General features: G+C 49.4%; 1 protein-coding gene across 2 annotated transcripts in view; it reads right to left on the reverse strand.

Annotated features, from left to right (window-relative positions):
• IGSF21 (immunoglobin superfamily member 21) overlaps positions 1-27,791 on the reverse strand; it is a 38,260-nt gene that overhangs the window by 3,590 nt on the left and 6,879 nt on the right. For both annotated transcript variants that reach the window (XM_074924807.1, XM_074924806.1), the window contains exons 2-6: positions 13,431-13,543; positions 5,841-5,962; positions 2,031-2,149; positions 1,690-1,805; positions 969-1,416 (exon numbers count right to left, since the gene is read on the reverse strand). In XM_074924807.1, coding sequence (XP_074780908.1) covers positions 969-1,416; positions 1,690-1,805; positions 2,031-2,149; positions 5,841-5,962; positions 13,431-13,543 — 918 coding nt within the window. The remainder of the gene's footprint in view (positions 1-968; positions 1,417-1,689; positions 1,806-2,030; positions 2,150-5,840; positions 5,963-13,430; positions 13,544-27,791) is intronic.

The following is a 27,791-nucleotide window of genomic DNA, read 5'->3' on the forward strand; positions in this document are numbered from 1 at the left end:
AAGCCACCAAACACCAGATACCCCGACACCTTCCCCCCCCCCCCCCCCGCCCCTCATCCCTACACCCAGCACAACTCTGGCTCCCCCCCAAAACCAGGCCCTGGTTGTCCCCCCTGACCTGGTCCTGTGCCTCCCCCCTACATGCAAGCACCCATCTCCTTCTCACCAAGGGAGCTTCTCCTAGCACAGTCCCCCCAGACCTAAGGCTGTGCTCACATTACCCCTTGCCACTGACATTGCTGCCTTGCTCCGATACACCAGGAACCTCAATCCCCCCTTCCAGCCCCACCCATCACCCCAAATCCTCACTGCCTGAGTCCACAGCTCCCTCCCAACTCCAGCACTATGTCAACCCAGCAAACCCTACCCTAGAGCATCCCCCATGGCTGGGGGGCCCCCTGCACCCCCCCCCCCACATAGTCAGGGCTTGCTCCCCTTTACAAAGCACTCTGAGGCGATGAGGTCTTGGGGGTGCAGCAGCCCCACAGCCTCTTTCTTCACCTCCTCTATGCACGAGGGGCTCTGCACCTCATAGACTCCATGGACCACCCACCCCCCCAGCACCCCTATTGCTAACACCCAGCCCTGGCTCCCCCACTCCCCCAAACTGCCCTTGTCCTCCTGCTTCCTGCACCCCCTCCTGCCCCACACAGCCCCACATTCTCTGACTCCCCTACAACACAAATTAAACCTTTTCTCTTGCCTCATGGACACCCCCCAAAAACCCACTGCCCTCACCCTTACTTTTGGGGAGCCCCAACATCGCTTCCAACCATTGTGCAGCCCTACCTAGAACCCTGCTTTGGCTCACAGGTGCCTGAAAACCCCCCAAAGGAAAAGTGCAAAAAGTGGAGAAAAAAAGCCCCCCCCCAAAAAAAGGCAAAAAAAATGAAAAAAAAATAAATAAAAAAAAAAAGCAAAATGTGCAAAAAAGCCACACACACCCCCAATGTGGTGGCCATGCTTACCAAGTGTCACCTCGGACTGCATGGGCATGGACAGCGCTGGGTGCTTCACCTCACAGCTGAAGAGCGCCTCATTGTCGATTTGGGGGTTCAGGGTCCAGGTGAGGGTGGCCCGCGCCTCCACCGTCCCATCGCTGACAGGCGCGTGCGTGTGGCGGAAATAGTAGATGGGCTCCGCCACGTGCACCCATCGCGGGAATTCCCGGCTCACCACCGTTTCGGGGATGGTTTCGGTGACAGGATCCCGCTCGGCTGCCAGTCCCCGCGGGGGGTCCACAGTGGCCGTGAGTCGCCCGCCTCCTACCTCCGCTTCGGCCGCCAGCGATTTTGGCACCTTGGTGTCATCCAGGTCACGGTGAAGGAGGTTACGGGGTGCCCAGCTCCCGGCGCCGGCCGGCGGCTCCGGCAGTGGGGTGGCCTCGATGGGCTCCCCATCCCGCTTGAAGTACACCTGTGTGGGGACAAAAGGGAGGGTGAGCTCAGTGGGGACAGCCACCACCCTGGACATCCCCAGCATCTCACCCCTTGGGGACCTTTGGATGGAGCTTCTTCCCCAGGGCTCCACAGAAAGATTTTGTAGGGCATGATTTGGGTCGCAGGCAGCTATTTGCCTTATTTTGTTCCCCAAAGCAGCACATATATATTATGTATTTCATATATTTATATTTTTATGTTTTCTGGAGATATATATATATATGAAAGATAAAACCCCCCAGGGGCTCACCAGCGGGGCAGGCTTGCCACCAGAGACCACACACACCAGGGTGAAGTTCTGCGCCTGGTAGCGGCTGAAGGGCGCTGGCGTGTCGGCGGCGAGCACTGAGATGGACGTCGGAGGAGCTGCCAGGGAGCAGAGCCAGGGTGCTAGCACGGTGTCCTCGACCCTCACCCATCCCTGTCCCAATCCTTATCTCCATGCCCATCCTCATTCCCATGCCCATCATCTCCATCCTGATGTCCATCATCTCCATCCCAATCACCTCCATCCCTATCCCTGCTGCCCTCCACCCTGAGACCTCGCAGTTGTTTCCCCTCTGGTCCCACCCAGCCAGGGGCTGCACTCACCCATCACATTGAGGAATATATTCCCGGAGGCCAGGACCACTTTCTCCCGCGTGGCTCGGTCGTAAATCCCCACGTGACACTCATAGGGACCGTTGTCCGAAATGCGAACCTCGGGGAGGCTGGGGAGGAGAGATAGGGCTCACCGCTTGCTCCCTGCTCCATCCCAATCCCATTTTCCTGGGGGATGCAGCGGTCAGCATCCGGATATCAAGGCGTCGGATGGGGTTGCTTTTCACCAGCGACAGGGATCAATAAACTATTAATAACTGCAAAGGTTGCAGGAGAGAGCTGTGTAATGCGGTTTAGCAGCTGGAGTTTACGGGCACTGACAGCTCCTCGGGAGGGTAAGTAATTGCATTATTGAAAGGAGAAGTGTATGGGAGGTAAAGGCACTGGTGAGACAAAAAAACCCTCAAAGTACAGACCTTAAATGCCTGTGAAATGCTGATGTTATAGGCTCGGCACCGGACGTTACAGACTCCTTGGGCGAGGGAATGGCTGTAGCAAAGTGTGGTGGATAAAAAGCATAGAAAGCCCAAACTCCAAGCAAACCCGGAGTACACTTCAAGAGATATATTACCTATTTTTTTTCATACAGACAAAAAAAAATCAAGAGAGGAAGAGATGTGCAAAAGGATCGGTGCTACTGGAAGTGGAAAATTTCACACCGGCTGCAAAGGAGCCACTTTGCTGACTGGCAGCATCCTGCCTTGCTGGTCGGCAGCATCATCCCTCCTTGCCAGTTGGCAGCATCCCGCCTTGCTGGGTAGCAGCACCCCACCTTGACAGCCGGGAGCACCTCACCTTGCCAGCCACCAGCATCCCGCCTCACCAGCTGCCAGCATCCCACCATGGCAATAAGGATGAGGGCAATTCTCACACGGAGCACCTGGCAAGACACCCCCAGCTTAACCTCCCCCTTACTTCTCCAGCAAAACGCAGGCACACACCTCGCAGGGCTTCCCCAGCCAGGGGAAAAATCCGACACTGGTTTGCCAGATCCTTTCCAAAAGCCCCTTCCCACGCCTCCTCCTCGTTGTGAGAGCCCCCCACCAGCACAAACAAGCCCCCATCGAAGAAACAGTCACTTGGCAGCGCTTTTTAATGGCCGCAATGCTTTCAACTAAGCCTCTGCCATCTGTTCCAGCCTCTAATTACCCATGCATGGAGCGGGAAATTATCCACACCCTTCGTTAGCAACATGCAGGAGCAGTTTTGGTCCCTGCCAAGCTGGGGACCCTCTCCATCCTGGCGGCTGCCCCTCGCCATGAAGGACAAGGCCTTTGGGTTTGCATGTGGATTTGGGTGTAAAAGAGTCCTAATTCCGTCGGTTTGATGTTTCTACGATAGGTAGGAACGGGAGAGAGGGGACCCCCAGCCCTGCAAACTAAAACACTGTCCATCATGTCCTTTGCGTCCTCTAAGCATGCTGGAAATAAGGCAAAAATTATACAGATATTCATAAAGCAGTGCCTTACTCGACGAGGGTGGGTTTTTAATCAGAGGAGGGGAAAAAAAAAATCCAGGGTTGGATATCTCCCGGCTTTGCTCTTCACATCTGAGCAGGCGGCGTTCAAAGCCGGTATGAAAAGAGGCAGCCCCGGCAGCCCTCTGCGCCGTGCAGATAAGAGCTGCGCCGCCCGGGATAACGCTCCGTGGGACGGCACTGACGTGACCGTGCCATTACAAAGATTAAAAAATAAAAAAAAAAAGAAAAAGAAAAAGAAGAAAATACAGAAGGGTAAAATGAAAGGGAGAAAAGGGAGAGAAAAACTGAGTGGAAACAGCCAGGAAGCAACTGACCCATCATCAAACCCTTCCCAATATTGCTCCCTTTCCCCAGAGTCTGAAATAAGGCAGGACACCCCCCCCCCCCAAAAAAAAAAACCCAACCATCAAGCCAACAGTTCTTTCCATACCCTCCGAAAAATATCTCCTCTCTCCCCCAGGCAAGTTGCTGTTTTCCTCTGAAAAGAGGCAACTGCGTGAAAAGACTTTTACCACGAACATCCCCAGCTCCACAGACGATTTGCCGGTGCCGTGCCGACAATTACCGATGCTTTTAAGCACTTGGTCCTAGGGCGGTGAAATTTTCTGCTTGCAAATTCTATTAGTTCTACAATATGCGGTGAAAAGGAGAAAAATGGAGGGTTTTGAGCCAAAAAAAGCAGCTGCTTTGCCTCGCCGGGACAGTGCAATGTGCCATAACCGGGTGAACATGGCGTGTCCTTGTCCCTTGCTCAAGGGATGCTCATGATCTCTTGTTCTGTGCACAGGGGGATGTTTTATTCTGGTTTAATTCCCCAACTTTTCTGGTGCTCCCTGCTAAAGGAGAGCCATGGCTAAATTCAGCGCCGAGCAAAACTGCTGGGTTTATGGCAGGAAAGCAAGGTTGTTGAGTTAGGGAATGTGTAATCTCTTCGTGAAGCTGCCAAAATGTCCTCTAAACAATAATTAGTCATGTCAGAAATTTGTACAACATCCGAGCAAGCGGCTGAGCAGAGCCTGTGCTACGTGGGGAAACAAAACTCAAGGAGTGAAGCAGTCCCTGAGCATCTCCTGAACATCTCCCTGAGCAACCTCTGATCATTGCCTGAGCATCCTCTAACCATCCCCCTGGGCATCCCCGGACCCTCCTGCGCATCCTCTGAACATCTCCTGACCTTCCTGAGCATCCTCTGAGCAACCCCGAGCATCTGCTGATCCTCCTGAGAATCCTCTGAGCATCTCCTGAACATATCCTGAGCATCTCCTGAGCATGCCCTGCACACCCTCCTGAGCAACCCCTGAGCAACCCCTGAGCATCCCAAGCAACTCCCAAGCCTCCCCTAAGCAAGCTCCACGCATCCTCCTGAGCAACTCTTGAGCATCCTCTGAGCATCTCCTGAGCAATCCCTGATCATCTCCTCTCCAGCCCTGATTTCCTGCTGCTTCTCCACTCTATATTCACACTTATTCCCCTGCAGCCACCTAACACAACTGCTCTTGCTTACAATAAGAAATAGCTCTGAGTGTAGCAGAAAAAAAAAAAAAAAAAACAAAAAAAACAAAAAAGCCACCAAGAATTTAAGTTTGAAAGAATTTCACACTTGCACACATGTTCATCTGACAGGATGCTGAGCCCTTTCCAACCCATACACGGACATTTGCAGGTGCAAAGCATCACATCACATCAAGGAAACAACTGTATTCCCCACTATACACAGAATTTTTATTACCCCACGCTGGGAAAAACGAGCTTTGAAATCCGATTAGCAAATTCTAATTTAAAAAGGAAACAAAGACAAAAAAAATTGTGAAAAATAAATACTTCACCCCAGCCTCTTTGCCTTGAATTAAGTCTCCTCCTGACATTTTTTTCAGGCTCCAGTTTTGTTTTTATAACACCAGCAATAAAGCAAGTGTGTAATTAGTAATAAAGCTGACACTCCTGCAAGTGATTTCGCACTTGGAAGAAAAGCAAAGACAAGCTTCCACACCGCTTTTTGTTTTTATATATATATATATATTTTTTTTTTTCCCCTCCCAAGCCTTGTTTTCCTCTGCCCATTTTCACTGCTTGAAATCTGCACTGATGTCACCTTTTCCCTAGGGAGAAGCAGGATCATGGGGGCAGACCTCGGATATTTGGTGAGGGCACAGTAAGGGACGATAATTTCTTTGCAGTGCAGTGAATCTCCACAGACAGCCAAAGAGGACCTTAAGTATCATCAGAATACCCTCAACTGCCCCGAAATGGGAAACAATTCCTAAAAATAGGCATTAAAAAGCAGTCAGCATGCCAAAGATGACAATATCGGGGTGACTTACCGCACAGTGGACTGGTAGACCAGATCCTCCCTCTTCCGATAATTCTCCATGTGCGAGAAATTGGTGGAGAACATGGCATCGAAGGTGAAGATCTTCTGCTTGATGGTGCCACCGTCGGTGACCTGTAGAAAAAAAAACCCAACATATATGAGATCCCGTGGGCATGTTTGCAAATACACAAGCAGATTTGCACCCGTTTTTAAATTTTTAAAATAATTTTATTTTTTAGATTTTTACTTTAATTCTTTTTAATATTAATCAAGATTTAATAAATATTATTTATTTATTTATTTATTATGAGCCTGCCGAGATTAAAAGCAAAACCCAAGCGTTTCTGTCCAGTTATTGCGTAGCCAACTCCTATCTCCAGTGGCTCTCTGGGGTTGTAATTTTTAAGTGGAAAAAGGCTCTTTTTAGGACCGGGGAGGACTCGTTTCTTCCCAGTGCCTTCAGATTTATCTCCCTCTCTTGCAAGAAGCAAGGTTTAGTACAAAATTAAGGAGGAAAAGGCAGAGGAAAGCAATGCAGATGGGAGATGGGCATTTTGGGACTAGAACAGCTCAGATCAATCCATCAGAGGGCTAGAACAGTCTTTATAGTCTTTTTTTTTTTTTTTAAAGGCCAGGCACGGGAGAAAGGGATTTGGGTATTTACCCCCCAAAATCAGCATCTTTCAGAAGGACACCCCACTCTTTCCATCCAGCTTTCACTCCAAATTTTCTCTTTTCCCCCTTTTTTTTAATGGTAAAAAGGAAGAGGGAAAAAAAATAGCCGTCACTAAAACCAACTCTTCAAATTTATTCACCAGGGCTGAGGGTTTTATTGCAAAGAAAATACACGCTGGCACGGACGCGGAATAAAGAACTGCAAGAAGAATTATCGGAGTTGTAAATCTCCGGCCTTGGGAATGAGGGGAAGTTTTCAAGGACGCGTCCGATTTTTCCTGACTTTTATTTATGCCCTGGGGTGGGTTTGGGGAGAAACCTTGGAGCTGCTCCTGGATCAAGAAGCTCTTCATATATCAGGCTTTCCCAAGATTATTTTGGGGATGCAGCAGAGCGGTTGCTGCAAGGAGGGATGCTCAGGGCAAGGGGACGGGGAGCGGTGGAGGTGATGCCCGTGGACCAGGAGTTTGCAGCCACAGGAGTTCCCCAGCACATCTGGACAGATGTGGGCAAAGCAGGAAAGCACCAGATTAGATCTGATGATGGAAACAGGAAAATCACAGCTCAAAGCATCCCTCACACTACTGCTTGGCCCCCAGGACCCTTCGCATCCCCCTGAGGATGCGCAGCAAGGGAAGATGCCGCAGCCCAGTCACATCCTCAGGGGATTACAGGCAGTTAATAGGCTCCTATGAAAAGGCACATAGAATATAGTCTCTCTCCAGGGATTAGACCTACTTTCAGCCTTTTATCTGTGCCCTGGGTTCAATTTTTTTGGAGAGGAGCTACATATATAGTTGCTGGTAAACCCACAGGGATGCGGGAGCAGCCAAGACCAATGCTTCTTGCTGGGGAAAAAAAGGATAATTCGGTAGCATCTGATGTTGATGACCCCAAATTATGTGCCCACACTGAGGAGCAGGAGGAAAAGGGGCACAGGGAGAGGAAAAGGCACTTTTAAGAGACCGGAGCCAAGCTCAGTCAGCCCGAGGCTGCCTACTGCATTATTTATAAACCCCAGTAAAAATCTTATTCCTGACAAAAACCCAGCGATTGCCACTGCGCAGGGAGACATTAACCTCCTGCTCCTTCCCACTGTCACAGAGGCAGCCCCCTCCTGCCTCTCCCTCCATCACTCTCACCTCGCTGGTGACCTGGCAGTTTGCTGTCCCCAAAATATGCTGGTACCATTAATATTGCTGGAGCCTCTCACCAGGATGCTCGGTGAGTTAGATAAGTATCGGGGAGTGATGGATGGGGGACCAAGGGGATGGGGGGGAAGGGATTTTGGAGGACAAAGTGGGTTGTAAAGGGACAGGAGGTCTCTGTAGCACCTTGGACATCACTGGGCTCTGGTCCAGACTCCTCCAACCACCCTCGTCCTGGGGCTGAATTTACACCCTTTCTCCAAGCAAATGCAACAAGCCCTTGCTATGGCACGAGGGAAAACACCCTAAAGGGGCTGCAAGGGGTGACTGCAATGCTCAGCGTGTTTCAGGGGGTAGCACCCGGGTTTGCAGCATCCCCAGGCTGTGTCCAAGCCCACATTGCAGCTGTTGGGAGAAATAGATCATGCTGGAAAACCCCATTTTTAGCTTTTTTTTCCTGTGTCCCCCCCCAGTTTTAAGCATTTACCTTTAGCTCAGCTGACTGAAATCCCTCCTTCCTCCTCCAGAGCCTTCTGGAGCTCTCGGTCCTACCTTACTCAAATGCCACCACTGGCAAATCTGTCTTCCAAAAATAGAGAGTAGTTGACTTACTTGCCCAAACTGAGATGGTTTGATCCCAGAATGAGCATTGCAACCCATCTCCATCCCCCAAAAGGGAGCACCCATGCTGGTATTCCCCTTTCTGACATCACTAAACCACATGCACGATCAAATCATTATTGCAAGTGCGTCACATAATTTTGAGAGGTGCAGCCCGGGCTCCCCACTGTCTCCCTGGAGCCGGAGCGATGCCCTCACCCAGTGGTAATAGAGAGTTCAATAAACTGCGCTGATGCTTCTGACCTTCTCTCCCCCCCCGAGCATGAGGAATTAAAAGAGTTCCCTGTACTGACATTTAAATTATCATCTCCGAGGCATGGAGACAACCCAGCCGGCGTGTAGATGAATGGCACGAGTCAGACCTCTCGCAGTTACCGGCCCAAGATCTCTCCATCAGCAGCTTTGCTCCGATTTGAGAGAATTTCTCTGCAGCTGTAAAACTTGAGATTTTTCCCTAAAGGAAAACAGGTTTATAAGTCAGAGGCACAACCTGCTGTGAACTGGGTTGGCTTGAAAATTTGGAGGGAACTACAAATATCTGGGAGATGCTTTCCAGGAGTGAGAGGTAAAAAACAGCATCCAGGTGCCTCCATCCCAGCACTTCCCGGCCATCCTCAAACCAGCATCCCCAAATTTGCCGAGGCTCTGGGCTTTCCCAGCAGCGTCATACGGTGTAGGAAGGATTTGCAAGAGCCTCAGCACGTCGGGTGCCCTTTGCTTGGCTCCTCCACCCTGACTTCCCTCTCCCCTGGAGCCGAGGCTGCTACGAGCAGTGACTTTATCACTGTCACCAGCAACATTTCCCGCTCGGAGACACTGTGGGAGCCGCCGGACGGGGCTGTAACATCTCATTTCTCCTAATGGGCAGTGGCAGAGGAAGCCTCCGCAGGGACTGTGCTTTGTCACCATCGATCAGGCGGCTTTAAGCGGCACCGCCAACATCTGTAATGCATCAGCCCCCACTTGCTGTGGCCACAGGTTTTAAAGCCCCGCTGGACTTTGCTGGGCGGGGACCAGCCCGATGAGCCTCTCAATGGAACAAATGCTTTGTAATCCCTGTGCACCGAACCAGGGAACTTAAAAACAAGTTGTTGCATGAAGAGTGGGGGGAACAGCTTGCAGAAGGGATGAAGGAGATCCACAGGGACAGGGTGTATGTCCCCCTGCCTGCAAAGGCCACGTTAATGGGTGCTATGGGGAGAAGCACTCGTGCATGGGTGCTACGGAGAGCAATGCCCGCGCAGAGGTGCTGCAGACAGCGACACCAGCCACGGCTCTGAGTTATTCTCCTTCTTGCTAATTAGACTGAGCACCAAACTAATTAATCAAGGCAGAATGACTCCCCCCAGACCCGAGGGCTCCCCTCTATCCCCAGCTCTCTCTGCTGTACATCCCCAGGCCAAGCCCCTGGTCCCTGCCGGGCAGAGGGACTGTGAGCGTGGGAGTGCTGCTCTCCCCAGGGAATCACGCCTGGCCCTCGGCTGCCACCAAAAATCTGCAAAACACTTTTTTGCAATTACCATCATCTCATCCGAGCCCCCGGCTGTGTGTACAGGCTGGCTTCTGCCGGCTGCCTGCATCCCCCGCCACTGCCAGATGTCTGTACAGAGCCAGAACAGACTCAGAGGATTTTCCCTCCCTCTTCTGCTTCTGGGGTTTTTTTTGGTTTTGTTTTTTTTTTTTTGAGCTCTGCACTGCTGCAAAAAGTAATTTTCTCCCTCCCCAGCCCTTGCTGCGGTGTGGCAGTGACCATACTAATCAGGTCTTGAGCACGACCCCCGAGACGCCTGCGATGGGAGCCAGCGAGCAGCTTGACAGCTTCGTGTCTTCCTGGACTCATTACAAGCTCGTTTGCAAGGATGCCACCGCCCTCGTCTTCTGCAAGGGTTTTTGGGCGCTCGCCTAATGTGCAAGGGGTTCGGACCCATGTTTGCACATGTTCTTGGGCAAATCACACCTTCTGGAGATGAATTTACTGCGCAGGGGGGCGGTTGGATATTAATTAACACCTCTACAGATGGTGCATGTTCCTGTTTATGCCGTGAAAAATCCCCTTTGCTCATCTCAGGTCTCCTCGAGTCTCCTGCATTTCAAGCGACCCAGAGAGGCAGCTCATGCCGAGGGGCTTTCAGACCTGAGAAAAATGTTGTCCCTTGTTGTCACCCCTGCTCGCCATCCCTCAGCCACGGGAGCTCCTCAGCCTCCTGGGAGCTCCCAGGAGAGTTGCTGGAAAGGGGGCCTGGGGGTGCTGGTTTGCAGCTCAGTGCTTCTCAGTGGGGTTTTACCTGCCTGACCCGTGGTACGAAACTCCTTTACGCCTCACAGACTTCAGCCTCGGGGTGCACCCACCTCATGGGTTATAACCCCACCCCAATGGGTTACGCACGCACCCCACAGGTTACGCACCCACCTTGATGAATTACGCACCCACCTCATGGGTTATGCACCCACTCTGATGGGTTACACACACACCCCATGGGTTACGCACCCACCCCGTTGGGTTATGCACCCACGCCATGGGTTATGCACCCACCCCGACGGGTTACGCACTCTCTTGACAAGTTATGCATGCACACCAAGGGGTTACACATGCATCCCATACCCCGATGGGTTACGCATACACCTGGCAGGTTTTGTGTGCACCCCGATGGGTTATACCCACTCACAACAGGTTATGTGTGCACACTGATGGGTTATACATGCACCCAGATGAGTTATACCCACTCATGACAGGTTATGTGTGTACCCTGATGGGTTATACCCACTCACGACAGGTTATGTGTGCACCCTGATGGGTTATACCCGCTCATGACAGGTTACGTGTGCCCCCTGATGGGTTATACCCGCTCACAGAGGGTTATGTGTGCACCCTGATGGGTTATACCCGCTCATAACAGGTTATGCGTGCTCCCTGATGCACTATGCACACACCTCGATGGGTTATACATGCACCCTGACTGGTTGTGCACACACTCCATGGGTTACCCACGCTCCCAGTGGGTTATGCGCCCACCCCACAGGTTATTCTCACACCCTGATGGGTTATGCACGTTTCTGATGAGTAATGCACACACCCCAACAGGTTATGCATGCACCCCATGGGTCATGCATGCTCCTGATGAGTTGCACACGCACCCCATGGGTTATGCACCCACTCCACGAGTTATACACCCACCCCATGCCCTACACCAAACTGCTGCCATTGAGTTTGCTGCTGTGCTCCCCCTCTTTTGCCTTCCTCCTCCACAACCTGACAGGTATCCCTGGAGCAGCTCTGCATCCTAAAACTCAACTAGCTTGCTCTTCTCCCTGTAAAATAAACCAAGGGAAACGGGAGCCCCAGTGAGTCCCCACATCACCCCACTTCACTGCTCTGGTGCCATGCACAAAGATGGTGTTAGGATGATTTAAAATTGGTATAAATATAGTTCTGCAGGCCCAGCATCATCCAAGATCATTTGTCATCTCCTGCATGAAGGAGCTGTGACTGGGGGTTTGGGCAGCTGCAAAAGTCTGTGAATGAGACAAGATGGGGAGAAAGAAGGGGAAAACCCCATAAAATCAGGAGGCAATTTGGGAAATCCCAAGATGCTCTATGAAAACCCAATTTTCTGACTGTGGGAAACTCCCTGGGAAAAGAGAAAAAGGGAAGGGGGGGTGGGGTAAAAAACCTGGAAGAAAGGGGATTTGTGGTGATAAAAGCTGGGTTATTTTTTCCCCTCCCACTCTCTCTGTGGTTTCTCAGACCGTAATTCACTCGGCCGCCCTGGCGCGCCATCCTCTCACCGAGGGCTCCAGCATCCTTCTGCGCAGGGGGGGATTATGCAAATCCAGCCCCAGCTTGCGAGAAAGTGGGTTAATCCAATATTACTGAGTGGAAAAGGGAAGGAAAAACCTGGTGAGATGGCAGCGTCAGCGGAAGGAGCACTGTGCAAAAAGCTTCTTCCACAAAATAAGGGGGAGATGAAGCCAACTGCAAGCTACAATTTAGGGTTTGGGACAGGTTTTGGTTTATATTTTGATATTTCTCTGCTTGCATTCCCTACATACCTAAATACACATATTTCTAGCAAATAACAGCCAGGACTCAATGTGCATTCACAATGCTCTGGCAACTGAATATGTATCAGTCCGGAGAGCACCTTTTCCTATTTATAAACCTGCCTGGGTACAAAGAAGAACTTGAAGGCAGAGATGCTCCTTGTTCGGGGAGCAAAAGCAAGATGGTAAAACCAAGAAAAAATATCCTCTGGTGAAGGGTGGCTGCTTCATCAGATGCCACCAGCCCAATTAGCTCTTTCTTTGCCTCTTCCACAGGCAAATGTGCAAGCAAAAAGCTGAGTTATTCCCATCCTGGAAAACTGAGCTTTCTCTGATCAAACCAATGTGGGGGTTTTACTTGTGTTTGGCAGCTTATCTTGAAATTCCCCAGACAAAGACAAAATCACTGTTCTGGACGGTTATTTTTGAGGCTGGATCCAGGCTCGGTGCAGATGGGAGTGATGCTGGTAAGGGGAAAAGCTACAGCCTCCAAATCCCCCCTCCTGAAATAATACCAGATGCTCTAAGTCTTGCTTTGCTCCCGAGCAGCATCGTACATCCATGAGTATTTTGGAGATAGTGATGGGAAGGGGAAAGGTTTTTGGGGGAGCCTTGAAGAGCCCAGTGTGAAGAGCCCAGCAGCTCTCCCCAAGCTCTGAACACCCTCAATTTTGCATAATTTCCCATGCAGTATGAAAACCACCCTCTTTTTTGCATCATTTCACACCCAACACGCAAATCCTCTTTGCACAGCAGTGCTGACCTGAGTCCCTGGCTCCCAAACCCCGACCGGCACCAACCCTCAGCGCAAAGCTCCCAGCATTGAACTGAGCCTGCCAACCCCAAATCCACCCAGAAAACGTAACAAAATGCCTGGAGAAAGCCTCATGGAGCCCTCAGGATGATTGCATAGCCACTTTACATCTCTCCTGCCCAGGTTTTCAAAGGCCAGCCTGCCTGCCTGCTTCACTGAATCGATATTCCCATCAGCGAGAGCGCCGTCTGCCTTTCTCTCTGCCATCCAGCCTTGACCTTCTGTTGTACAGGAGTAAAGCAGCCGGGTGGCTTCATGTCCCCGTCCCCAAGGGCAGGGAAGAGGCACTGGCGCCACTTACCCGGTACCAGACGATCTCCCGCATCTTCCCATCCGTCTTGAAGTTGCATTTCAGGGTGACAGCATCTCCCACCACCACGGGCGGCAGCGGCTCAATGCTGACCGTCAGGTAGGCTGAAAAAGTTAAAAAAAGGAGAAAAAGAGATGTGAGCTGCTGGGGAAGAATGGGGAAGGGGATTAAAATACTGTTCTCAAATGGTGTTATGGTATTAAACGTTGGCTGCATCCCACACAGGGATAACGCATGGGCAAGTCCATCAGCGTGGCACCCTGAGCCCTTGCAGTGATGAATTTTGGCTGCTCCCAGTGCACCCAAAAAGTATAAACTGGGGAAAATCCTTCCTGACCTTATTAACCAGTTTATGGCACCAAAATATTTCTTCTCTCCCCAGCTTTGCAAAACTGCTCGTGTTTGCCCAAATAAACCCTGGGTGCTTAGGTTTTGAGGCTTGCCTTGGTCCATGCACAAAGCCCCAATCCCACTGGCAACCTTTCCTACCTGCAAACTCAAGTCCATCCTTTCTGCGAAGATATTGGCTTTGACTTTGTCTCCACCATCCTCTGCCCCACAGTGGTTCTCTCCCCACTGCAGACCAAGTTCCTCTGCCCTGTGCTTATTTTAAAATCCTCTAAATTCATCTTTTCTTATGGGAATGGGTCCAACGGATTATTCAGAGGATTTGCAACGCCCAACCTGTGGCTTTAGAGCCCAGCCTTGGCTGACAGCCTGCTTCTGCCCCATCTCCCCCACAGCTGGATGCAGGATTTATACTCATAGCAGGGAGGAAATCAGAGCATGGGCAGCTCCATCTGACCATTTTTTCCCTGTTTCCCCTCGATTTGTTGCAAAACTATTGCAGGAGCATGGAGCAGCCAGGGTCAGGAGGGCAGGCAATTGCATTTCTATTTTATTTTCCACTATTTCCTCCGGCTACTGGAAGATGTCAGATTGACAGCCCATCAGATACGAGCCTTTCTTTAGCATCCTTGCCCTGACAGCACCCATTTGACCCTGCCTGCAACCAGGGCACCTCAAAACAGCCCTTAACATACTGCAAAAATCCATTCTTTTTTAATTACTGCTTGTGTCAGGTAGAAAAGCAACATAGAAGAAATCCAGAGCACCTGGAAAATGGGAATGGGTTTGGAAATGGGGCTGCAGCAACAGACTCCTTTGCAGAAGATCCCCCAAAAGAGGGGAAGGTGATTTTCTGTGTCCCATCGCCAGCCATTTGAGGCTTGCATCACTTGTAAAACAAGTTGCTGGTGTTTTTGCAATAGATCTCAGCCACGACCTGCGGGAGAGCACGCTGCACGCACACGTGCCTGCTGCAATAGCAAGGCAGCGTGGCCCAGCATATTGAGCATGGGGCTCTCAAATTCAAGAAACCTTCTTTGTGCTGCTTTTTGCAGGGGTGCAAAAGCAGGTTTGCTGCTGCAATCATCTGGATGCAAGAAAATTTGGGCAAAAGTGGATTTTTGGGGTGGTGGTAAGTACTGGAGAGTGCTTTGCAGCGTCGCACAGCAGGTGCATGGGAGGCAGCAGCACTGAGGAGGGCTGGGGGCTAAATTAAGGCTTGTTTCCAGCCTTGAAATGGTGCACAGCAAGATAGATTTTAATATTGCACCTCTGCAACCCCAGCTCGATGCCTCTCTCCTTGCTGACGGCGACCCAAATCCTCGCCAGCAGCCACACTCATTCAGGGACGGCTTCTTTCCAGCCTCTCTCCTTGCCCAGACAGGGTTTATTTTAGCACGCTAAAGCGGGGATTAATTCCTTGCGGCTGCCAATGCAGCACGCGGTCCTCTCGAATTTGGGGCTTTGCTGATATAGAGAGGCAGCGATGAGAGAGGGAGGAGGAGGAGGAGGAGGAGGAGGAGGAGGAGGAGGAGGAGGAGGAGGGATGCGAGGAAGGTCAGGTGAGGTTTTGCAGCAGGTGCCCCAATTCCCCCTGCTTTGCTTTTGACATTTCCAAAAGCGAGATGAGCAACAGGCATGAAAGCAAAGGGAGGGGGATGAGCAAATGTTTTGCAGCACAGTGGCATCTGCCCAGAAGAAAATGGGGATGGATTCGTGCTGGGGATGGAGCCTTCACACATGCGGAAAAGCTCTGCCTCTTCATCAACCGGTGCTGGGAGCCTCCGGGTAAGATTACATCTCCCTCCAGCCCCCGGCACGGATCAACGGGGCGATTAAATAAAGCCGACGACAGAACCGATGGGTGACAAAGAGAGAGTTAAGATTGCATTTTCCCTCGCGCCCACGAATTATTGAGATACAGGAGTTCCTGGCTCATAACCACAGCATCTCTGGGTGGTTTTTCACCCCTCTTCCCATAACACTGTGTTTCAAGCCCTGAGCTGGAGCATCCCCATCCCAGTCCAGCCAGGCGTTTTGGTGTGGTGGTGCTGAGACTAGTTCTGGGGGGATGGGGAAGGACCCCACAGAGGGCTGATGCTGGAGCCCCAGCAATGCCTGGAAGGGGAGGGAAGGCAAAAACCTACTCACTCAAAGAGCAACAGCTGCTAAAATTCAAAGTAAAATCACCCCAGAAGATGGGGAAAAGGAGGGAAAGAGCATGAGTGAGAGGGTGAGCACAGAGAAACAGATGCAGAGTCCCTGGAGGAGCCAGCTCCCAAAATGCTAAGGATGTGTGTAGGGGAGAGGGAAAAAAAAGGCAGGCACCAAAAAAATAAAGCAGGAATCCAGATGGAGCCATCCAAAACCTGCAGTTTTGCTGTGTTTGACGTGTGACTCTCATCCATCGTCCCCCCTTCCCTTTGCTTTCCGACTGTGGAGGACAACAAAGTGTGACTAGTCCTCAAAGTCTCTGGTTTGGACCTTTTTTTTGGATTTACTGGGGAGAAGAAACCAGTGGTGACAGGTATTGCTGAATTTTAAGGACTATTTAAACAGGGCTGAACATCAGATCTGCACCTCCAAAGGAGGAGCCCAGCCCAACATCTCCATCATCCTCTGCATTAACAGCATCCCAAAGGCAGCTCTGAACCCCCAGGCTCCTTTCCTTCCCATTTGCTCTTTTTAAATAAGACATATTTCATAGCAAAAGCTGTGCCAGGCCACCCTCTGATTAGATTCTCACCTATGGAAATTCAGCCCTCTGATTAGATCGCATCCCTGGGGAGAAAAGAGTATTTTTGCTAGCAAGTGGTGGGAATTCTTGCAACATCCAGTTTAAGGGGAAAAAAAAAAAAAAAAAAAAACAAAGGGAGGGGGAAGGGAGAGATAAATGAAATGTCCTTTTAAATCAGGAGTGACACGTTAATAAAAGGAGCACATTGTAACATGCTCAGCGCTTTCAATTACAAAATAGCTGCGAGGGAGGAGGCAGGTTTCACCCCGGCCCTGCAAGTGGAGGACGTGGCTGGATGCTTCCACCAAGACGCTGGCAGAAAGCCCCATTTCTGCCCCATTTGAGCATCCCACTGAGGTTGTTCGCACACAAAAGCAGCCGGTCGCCCCATGGAAATCTCTTGGGATGCAGCACGTGTGGCTGAACCCCCCCCAAATAGGATGAGAACCCCCTGTCTTCTTGAGGAGGAGGAGGAAGAGAGTGGCTGGCTGGGTGGTTGGCAGCCACCCAAGGGCAACCCAACACAGCACCCCTGGGTGAAAACCTCAGGGTGATGGAACCTTTCAGTGTGCCCCAGCAGCACAAAGCAACCCCTCCACGCCTTCCCCACATGCATGACATTTTAAAAATCTACATCTAAATTAAAGATTAATTTATTAATATTGACCATCACTACCCTTCCCTGATTTCTCACCTCCCAGCACTTCCCAGAAAGGTAACGTCAAACCTATGATGGACTTTACCCCTTCGGGACATGTCCCCAGGGTTCAGCCTGTCCCCACCCTTGCCTTTGGGGATGGGCGTTTGGAGCACCTGTGGCGCTTCCAGGGATCAGAGTGGAGCGGTGCCTCAGGATGGAGCCGGAGAAGAGGACACATGGGGATGCAGCTGCCCCATCTACCCCCACTGTGTCCCCCCCATTCCTTCAGGTGCTGATACATCCCCCTCAGTGGAGGCGATGGGGAGAGATAATATTAACACATCATCATTTTAATCAGCCTGTGATTAGAGGGACTTAGACATAATTCACACCAACTCCTCCACCACCTTCCAGCATCCACTTTTCCAAGCCAGGGCCAGGATGGTATTTTGGGGTGCACATACAAGGAGTGGGGGAGGAGGGTACCACAACCCCCCTAACCAGCACAGGTCCAATTTTCATCATTTTCCATGATTTAAGGCATTTGTGGCTCGAGTTCCTTGCAAAAGAGCCAGCTGGGGTGATAAAGGATTGAAAACAACCCCCCCAAAAAAGTAGGGAGTGATCCTGCTCACCATTCTCAACCAGGGGAAGATAATGGCTGGCACTATGGGAGGTGCAAGGGTTGATGGCCATGCATGATGTCACCCACCACACGCCGGGGCTGAGGAGCATTAAGCAAACACACTTTGACTGGAAGCACTTTGCAACATCTTGTTCATTAAAGATTAAATGCCAGCAGTTGCTTCCATTCCCGTGAGCACAGCAAATACCTTCTCCCTTCCACCCCAGTTCTGGTGATGCCTTATTTATGGTGTTCCAGGACAATTTACAATTCTAATTTGTTTCAGCCTCTCCTTGCTGACACGGGAGGGGTCCAAGGGGCAAGAACCAGTGAAGGAGTCACATCTGTCCCAATGAAGAGTGTCCAAATTTTGCTGAATCTTGAGATTTCCCTCCTAGAAAGCTGTTGCATTGGGTTTTTTCTATTTTTTTTAATGGGGGAGTGTTTTAACACAGGTTTAACAACAGCAAGTAGAACGGGATATGACAGATGGAGCCAGCATCACTCTTCCAAAGAGGATGATCCTTTTGCAAAGGAAAAAATCGGTTGGGGGCAGCTTGTTTGTGTTTCTAAAGGCATGAACCGCTTGAATTTTCCTTGAATTTTCAGTTTTGTCTTCAAGAAAACCAAAAGCTGAGCACCAGCAGGGCTGAGCATCCCCAAACCCACTCAAAAAATGTGCTGGCTTTGGCAAAACAGGGGCTGTTTCGTGAAATAAACCCACGAAACCCAGCATCACCTGCCGCGAGGAAGAGCCCTGCTGGCAGAGAGCAAATTGTATTAATACTGTGTAAATAGGATATTAACGGGCCGACCAAACAATTAAAAGCCGGTAATTAAAATTCATCTTCCTTCACACCGCGGTGTATTAAAGTACAAACATTTAATTAGATGCCTCTTACCTCATCCATTTGCATAAGTGGGAGGAAACACCTTGCAGCTGTACTTCCAATTATTCTTTATGGGGGTTGCTGGACCAAACCAGCCCCTAAATCCTTATATATTGCAGAACCAGCAAGAAGACATATAGAATACAGGGAGGACATATGGAATATGGTTTGGTCCATTTTCCTCTAACTAAATAGGATTCAGTAGGCGCACTGAAGCTGACAGATCCTATGGATGCATCTTGTTAGCTCTTTGTAATGTAAATCAATAATTTTAATCAATACATTGATTGAGCACGGCCAGTTTGGCCTTTCAACCCTTTCTAAATCAAGATTAACTGAGAAACCACTTCACTGGGGCTGCTGGGAACCCTAAGGGGTCTGCTTCAGTTAGGACTTCATGATAAAAATGTGTCAAAAACACAAAATGATGAGCTTTACTGGTCAAATTTTATCAAGTCCCAATCCAAAGCTTTTTATAGTGCATAAGTATAATGCAAAACCCAACACCAGCTCCCAACTATTTCAATGCTGGTGCCAAAATCCAGTCGAGATGGGACTTTTGAAGCCTGTCCACAGCTTTTCTTTTTTCCTTAAATCCTGGCTTCCTCCTGGAAAAAAAAAATATATATCCTAGACAAAATGAAAAAGAAATAACGTCTAATTTTGTGTCATGCCATGGTACCCAGCAACACTTGTGTGCAGCTGTCCTAGCATCACAAAGAGCATCTTCAACACTGCGCAATCATGTAAGGGCTTCCCAAAGAGTTATGTCAATAAATCTTAAGAAAAATCAATTTTTAGACCAGTTTTGTCCTCATTATGAACACTACAGTCATTGTTACATTCTTAAGGGCACAGATTGGATCTTACACACTAGTACCTATAGCTAAGCCCTGGTATGGTGCAGCAACACCGTAGGCTGCAGAGAAACAAAGAGCGAGGCTCAAAATGGATCATGCTGGGCTAAAAACATGTTACAAATACTTTGGCTCCGTGGGGATTTTGTGCACATCAGCACAACCTCGGCACGGTAAATGGCCTTGGACACAGAAAGGGAGAGTTTGGGCCACTTTGGGCATGCAAATGCAATGGGTGATCTGGGTCATGGGAGCCTTGAGGTGCTGCAGTGTCTCCTTCTCCCTCTCCAGTGCCCATCTCCTGCCTCTTTTCCCTCTCCTCCTTACAGCATTTCCACCTTTCCCTCTCCCATTTCCTTCTATCACTACTCAAGCACCAGCTCTATCCATCACCAAGCGCAAGCTAATAAAATAGATGTAAACACCAGCTTTTTACAAGCTCATCGCCACCTTTGGTGCGTGTCTCCTGACAAACAAATCCATGGCAGATAGACCCATCCATATCAGCTACGCGGCTTGGGCACGGACTGAAACAAAACTCGCTTTAACGTCTTCATCGTGCCTTTTCTAAGAGAAGGCTCATCGGCAAGGCTGTTCCAGCTCACTGGAGCACAAGATGAGAAAGCCCATTTCTAGCTCAGCTTCTTTTACTCATGACGCCAAGTTAGTGCTTGTACTACATCTCCGTCAAGGCATTTGCCCAGAATCCTCATGAATTCAGTCGTTCCAGTAAAAAGATGGAAGTTTTGAGGCAAAACAACCAGAGCATTCAGCTGGAGCAAGCTCATGCCCTGCTACAAACACTCAGGATGACCTTGGATGCATCATTTGGATGCTCAGTGGATCCCTCAACCTAAAAATCAGGTGATTTCCCAGACAGAAACTCAGAGACACAACACTGGCAGCGTAAATTCTGAAGTCATGAAGCCAAGGGATGAATCCTGCTCACCCCAAGAGATGTGAGCCACTGCAAAGCCAAACCCATCAACTACAAAATGAGAGATGGTGAAGAAGTGCCAGTTTGGGGGTGAACGCAAGAAAAAGGAGGTTTGAAGGGAAGCAACAGGCACGGGGCAACTGGGAGCAGAGGGATTTTTGGGGTACCTTACTGGAATGAATGGGAAATATCTTCCATTTGGGTAATATTTCAACATCCCCAAGGCCGAAGACTGACATTACCCCTAGATGAGCATTTCTCTACATGCACACATGTGGAGAAAGATCAGAGACTCAACCAAAACTAACAGCCACTTGGGAAACACCCACCCAACCCCAAACCCCCATAAATCAACCCCAAAAAAGAGCAGTCAACATGAAGAAGATGGGTCTCACAGTCCCACACAGATTATCAGCAGGGTTGTGCTTGCTGCATTGATAAGTCTTCTTGATATATTGTATTTTATTAGCTGCTACCAGACCCGCCCTGCACAGGCTGGGAAGCCATGTACATAAATTATAGATTGAATATTTATCTCTTGCCGCCACGCAGACGTGAAGTATGTTTAGAAGCATTTACTCTAGCGCAGTAAAGTTTTATTTATAATTTCTCCCCCCCACGCTGCTGGCGTGCTCAGTGCATCACCGTAAAGCCAACAGCTTCCGACGCACACCTCCATGTCCTAACGATGCTGGAGGGGGGAAGGAGTAAGTATATTTTACTACCGCATCTTCACACTACTGATATTGCCATTAAAATATAATGTTTTAGCACAGCGCTGAAGCGCCCAGCTGCAGTTTATAGCTGCTAAAATGGGTGGCCGTGACCTGTGATGGGTCGTTGGGTTTGGTTTTTTTGGAAGGGGAGGATGTTTGTCATCATTATCATTGTTCCTTTATCCCCATTTAGGGTTATTTAAGGATTTGGCCATCCTGGGTACCTTTTTGGGATTTCAGAGTTTTAAACGATGTCTTGTCCTGGGAGAGGAGAGAGACCAAGTCAATCAGAGCCAAATTCCCCCCAAACCCAAGTAGCATCGCTGATTTGGAGCAATGGCTTTGCCGGCACCTCTTGGCCTCTCCCCAGCTGTGCAAGCAGCAACTGATGCCAAAATGAAGCCCCAAAACATCCTCAGGTCAACCAGGGCCTCTGATGCCCCGTTTTTTAAATTGAGATCGTGCTCTTAATTTGCATGTATGCATATATGCAAATAGGGGCTGATTGCCTGCAGCGCAGCCTGCCATTCATACTGTTTGAAAAAACCCACGCCAGCTACTTAAGGCAGACTCCTTGAAACCAATTGCACCCCAATATCATTCCCATCCCACGAGCCAAAGCCGTCAGATTTTGGCAAGACAAGGTGCAACGAGTGGGAGATGCCACCCATCCCCGTGCATGTTGCGTTGCACCAGCTCTAAGCACTCATCCCTCCCCCCTTGCCCCAAATTTTCCCTTCCCCAATTAAGCAAACCCAGTTCCTGCAGGATTTCTTGCTCTCCTGCAGATTTCCTCCACAGCAGCTGGATGTTCCTTAAAGCTTTCCACTCAAAACTGCTGCCACCCTCCAGCCTCAATACAGGGCAATAATTCCCTCCTCCATGCCACTTCTCCTAATAACTCCCAGGAGAGATTTGTTTTCTCCTTTTTCTAGTAGTACGTCATTTCAGATCCTAATTAACATTGAGACCTGCTAAAAACCCCCAAATCTTTCTTATTTTGTGCTGTTATCGCTTTACCAGCTCTCTCCCATAATGCACTCTAGACCACTCCTCCAAGCGTAGTAATTGTATGTATTTGTACCAAGACTTACAGCGGGGTCTTGTCTTTCCCCAGCAAATCCTGAGCTCACGGGACAAGAAATTCTCCTACAATCCCACTTTTGCAGAGCAGGAACATTCACTGGCCACCAATTTCAACGCAGCGCCTCTGGGATGGTGCAGTGTCCCCCCAAAAACCTTGCAATAGAGCACAGTGCCTCCCCGACACCTGGGCACGATGTGGGTTAATGTTCGGGGTTGGGATGCCCAGGTACCCTGCTGCAACCTTAGCAGCTTCCCCAGTGCTTGTGTGTGCTAAAAATTCACGCCCCCTCTGCTTTTTCATTACTTTTAGTCAAGCGGCACCACAGTGAGGGCGGCGGGATCTGCTAATCTCCAGCAAACCCCCCAGTGCAGATGCGGGGTTTAATCTGGAATTAAGTGTAACAGGAGGAGACACTGTATTGTAATTCCGCTCTGCAAAGGACTGGAAATGGGTGTTTTCCCCCACCAGCAAACTCCCAGACCCCCTTTTCCAGCAACAGGCTCAGCTTTCTATCCCGACACAGGAGAGATTCCCCATCAGCTGGATCCCTTCTGGCATCTCTCCCCATGTTGGCATCAGGAAGACACAACACCTGGATGCTGCCCCCAAGCATGGGAGATTATGAAAAACCTCACCTGGGATCAAGGGTCTTGTCTCCAGTCAGCATTGAAAGCGCCGCCGAGCAAAAACCATCCCAAAGATGCAATTTGGGAGTAAAAAAGCAAATTATTTGTACCCAGCCTGGTTTGTCAGAGTTCCAAACTGAAGATGATGGATCAGATACAGATGTTGAAACCTGGGAAAAAAGGTGCTGAGCCCCTGGCACAACCCAATCCACTTCTTGGGTGAACTGGGGAGGGACCTGCTGGCAGCAGCTGATGGTTTTGCCGCTGCTTTGCCCTCCGCTGGGGTGAAGATTACGTCACTGGCAGCTAATTATTTGAAACCATGGCTCGTGGTGTTAATCTAGTCTGGAGCATAATCCCAGCCAGGACTAATTAGTGGAGCTGGAAGCAGCTCGAAGGATGCCTTTTGGGGCGAGTTCAGCTCTGTGTCTCAGTTTCCCCACTTGCAAGGGGGAAAGCAAGATCCTTACAAACCCACCTGAGATCTAGCAAAAATCCCATCCTGCAGTAATAACAAGGGGTTATTAGAGATGCTGCTCCTCAAAAAATAAGAACAGTTTTGAATTTTTCCATCTGTAACCTCACCATCCTCCTTAAACCTTCTCTTCTTCCAGCTTTAGCAGAAGATACACAGGCTTGGGGTGGGTAGAAGAGGGAAAAAAAATTAATTTCACCAAAGAATAAGTATGAGGATTTAGGTTCAGATGATGCTGTTGGGTTTCCCACCAAGTTAAGAGTCGTGGTGAGGTGCTGGTGGGGTTTTGCCGTGCCAAGGTGGCCAACGTGGCCCAGGAGAAGTAGGTGACTGTGATCCAGATGATGAATTTGCTTATTTATTTCTCTATTTGCAGGAAATCCAGTTATCCCATATTTTTGATTGGTGACAAACAAGGCAGCCATCAATTCTCCCCCTCCCTCCCCAGCTGTCTGCTGTGAGCAATCTCTGCCCGCACCATCGATTCCTGCACTGGGTAACTGGAAAGGGATTATTATTATTATTATTTTTTCCTATTTTCCTTCTGAACAACTTCTCCACAGGCACAACCTCAGGCAGAAGAAGGGAAGAAATAAAGCCTGTTGACAGGCAGAAGTCCCAAGTGCTACAAAATCCACTTTTTTTTTTTTTTTTCAATTTAGAGTCTGATGTGCAGCTTTTTACCCGAAAAACAACCTTGGGGGAGCCTGGGGGAGCCAGATCAGCAGTGTCATTAGCTGAGTTGGGTGCTAAAAAGCAGTCAAAGCCACACTGCACCTTTTCTCCACTGAGGGATGAAGGGATGGATGGAGGGATGATGGAAGGGATGAAGGGATGAATGGAGAGAGGGAGGGAGGGAGGGACAGACAGACGAGTTGATGGAACAAGTACCTGTGTATGCTACATTATAACAGACATAACCTACAGCGATTTTCAGGTCTGGGCTTTGGTGCTGCCCAGAGACACGTCTCTCAGGTACCAATTTGGCTGAGGTGAGGGACAGCCATATCCTGATTTCACCCTCATCCCCTGGCACAGGTTTTTTGCCCTCTCCCTTGGTACCTCCCCCTGACTCAGCCTCCATCCGCTGCCTTTTCTCCTCCACCTCCACTACCCTTCTCACCGTACAAAGCAGGATTGCTAATCTGAAGCTACCCTCTTCTCCCCGATTTACGCTCCATGATTAATAATCCCTTTGCTCTCTCGGTAATGCCGCGCCGCTAATAAGATTAAAAAATATCTCCCTCTTACAGCACCGATTCATAACACTGATTTACCGTTACTTCACCGCTCTCACAGAGAGGATGCACATGGCTGTTACCTTAATCCCTATCCATCTCCACACCGTTGAGTAATAACTGCTAATTAATACCTTTCTGTCTCCCCAACTGCTTCCAGATATGCCTGGCTATCAATATTTGTCTGGCTTTTTGCTGCTGATCTCGAAGACTGATATAGCAAACTCCCAGCCTTGTTCACTACTTTACCTCTGCAGAGGGGATGTTGGCATTTTTTGGGGATCTTTTCCCCCAAAACAGGGGGGGGCCTCCTACCCTGGGCTTGACTGACCTGAAATGGTGTGAAACCAAAAAAATGGGGGGAGGGTTTTCCAAGCATCTTTTGACAGGGATGTGCTCATGTCCATCCATGACTCAAACACCTCCATGGGGTGACATCTCCCTGTGACCCCGCTTTCCTATGTCCATCCTTATTCCTGCAACCACCAGCTATTTCAGCAGCATGACTCCACATCCTTAAGCCCATTTGGATATGGAGCATCCTTAAATAAACCAAAGAGCCACATTTTTCACCTCATTGTGTATTTTCATCCTCTGCCAGGAGACCCTAGACTGGCCCTAAAGCCAACCCAAGCAGTCGGATGCTTTGGGAACAACAGCCACAGCAGCAAGTGCTTGGGAGGGAGGAGAAAAAAAAGACCCAGCAGAGCCTCTGATCTGATGAATGTGGCAGGGGAGGCCGATGCTCTGCTTTTAATAAAACATAACGAAGCGTAGGATCATAAAATATTTCCTTTAATTCAGTGCTCCCACGAGGGTGGGTAATAGAGGCTGGGTAATGCGGTAGGCTTTCCTCGCAGCTCGCCAGCGGGGAGAGCACTGCTGGGGTTGTTAAACAGCCCATTTGCAAACCCGTAAAGTGCTCTCCTTCCCATCCCCATCCTGTTTTGGATGTAGAAAGACAGGGGGGCTCTGCACACCCCTATAGAGCCAAAGCACATCCCTCATGCTGCGTGTTTCAGGGGGTCTCCAGCTCCCAGAGCTGCATCACTTCACCCTGCTGGAATGGGCTTTCCAGGGTGGAAAAAGGTCAAAAAGCAAATCAAGGAGAAATGTTCAACTCGCATCCTCAGCAAGTACACGGGTGTCTGAGCACATGCGTGTTGCATATATATAAAAAACCATATATATATATATATATATATATACACATTTCCAAGGCGGTGTGGCGTAAGTGATTAACATTCCCGCGTTAAAAATCTCTCTGCATCTGCTTTGTCCTACACCCGGCACTAAATATAACCATTCAATATGCTCTCTTCCTTCACAAGAGAGATAACATTGTTTAAATAAGCCCTTTCAATTTTAAAGAGTTGGGTTGTTTTCTCGAGGTGGGGAGCTTTTAGCAGATCAGGAGGTGGAGGAGGCTGGTCCATGCAAACAAACCCAGAGGCACGAGCATCCCTACCATCCAAGTGCCCAAATCCTGCCCCCTCCAAATCATTTCCCACCAAGAAGTCACCCAGATACGGTTTCCTGCTCTAAAAAAAAAAAAAAAAAAATTAAAAAATAAAGACACATTTCTAGAAGCAGAAGGGTTTAATTTGGAAACTAGGCTCGCCTGCACTTCCTTGAGCACCGCTTCTCTCCCACGCTGCTGCTATAATTACAGTGGCGTAAATTCGCTCTCCGTCAGGAGGAAACCCAACTATCTCCAGCCTGTTTGCATACATCAACTGCTTGCAAAGATCTTCCTTAGAGAAGGAAAAAAAAAAAAAAAAAAAAAGAGAAAGCCGTAATAACGCAACAAGCCACATATATAGCGTAAAAAGTGCCACCTGGGCAGCACTTACGGAAAATATCTCATTATCGAGTTGCAATGGGAGGATGGCCCCAGCAGAGTTGAAGAGCTGGAGGTTTTTCTCCATGAATGATGGTCTGTCTGGAAGCCGAACCAGCAGCATTATCATCCAGTCTTGCTCCTGATGGCTATACATCTTTTGCATCCATTCTGGGCAATATCTACCCATTATATGGTGCTTCTCCATCAGCAGATCTAGTCTGTTATCCATCCTACATGGAAAAAACCTTGCTCCCCAACAGCTTGCTGTATATATTTCGGGGTGCCGGGCAAGGCGAAGTTGCTCAAATCCTCCCACCCTGCTCTGAGTCACCACATCCTTCTGCAATACAACTTGGCAGGTATATCTTTAGGAGAAAAGCAGGAAAACCAGCCAAATTCAAACACCGGCTCTTGGGATGTTCTCAGTGCTGCAAGCAGGGTACAGGGTTGGGATGGCAAAGCCTGTGCGTGTGGTCCTCCTCTTCTAATAGCTTGTGCAGAAACTAAATCTGCAGGGAAGGGGGCTTTTCTGGGCTTAAAAATACAAAAAAGATGCTTGATGGAGGAGAAAAATTATCTCAGATCATGGTACATCAAGGGACTGCCTGAATTCAGGCTGGAAATCTTCCTAAGCATGACTTAGAGCCAAGCTTTGAACCCTGCTCTCCAGAGGTGCAAAGCTGGGATGGAAATCTAAATCACTTGGCTGTTAAAATCCCCTTTCAGGCCATTTCCAATCAAACCAAGGATTTTTTGTTGCAGAAGGAAAGACACAGCCAACAGCCAACTTGTCATAAAGAAGACTTGCTTATGAGAGGGCTCGCTGGGGTACAGGGAGCTCAGCTTGCCCTCATCACCCACCCACCCCCACCCCCCTGAAATTGGGGTGATTCTGGTGCTTTTGGTGATACCTTCTGGTATATTTTTTTCCCCTCGGGGGAAAGGAGCTGGAGCCTTTTTCTCCCTCTCTTGCTGTCATGGTCCATCTCAGCCCCCCAGTGAGGAACCAGCAGCTCCCAAAGCCATTGCTTGGCACCCATGACGATGACAACTGCCAGCCAAAATTGACTCTTTCATCATCTTCCTCTTTTCAAGTACTATCAGCACCAAGGGCAAAACACACCTTGGGGATCAGCCGGGTGTCCTCACCAGCACAAGCACCATCAAAAGCAATGCTGCTACCAGCAAATCCAGAGTTATCCATGAAACACATCCCCCAAAAAAGCATTTCCATGGATGGCAGTCCACCTAGAAACAAACCCAAGTGTGACCCACCATGTCCCCCCACCGCCCTGCATCTCTCCCATCACTTTGCTCCCCTGTGAAAAAGCAA

This window comes from Athene noctua, chromosome 22, assembly GCF_965140245.1.
Source record: "Athene noctua chromosome 22, bAthNoc1.hap1.1, whole genome shotgun sequence".
Taxonomy (NCBI): Eukaryota; Metazoa; Chordata; class Aves; order Strigiformes; family Strigidae; genus Athene; species Athene noctua.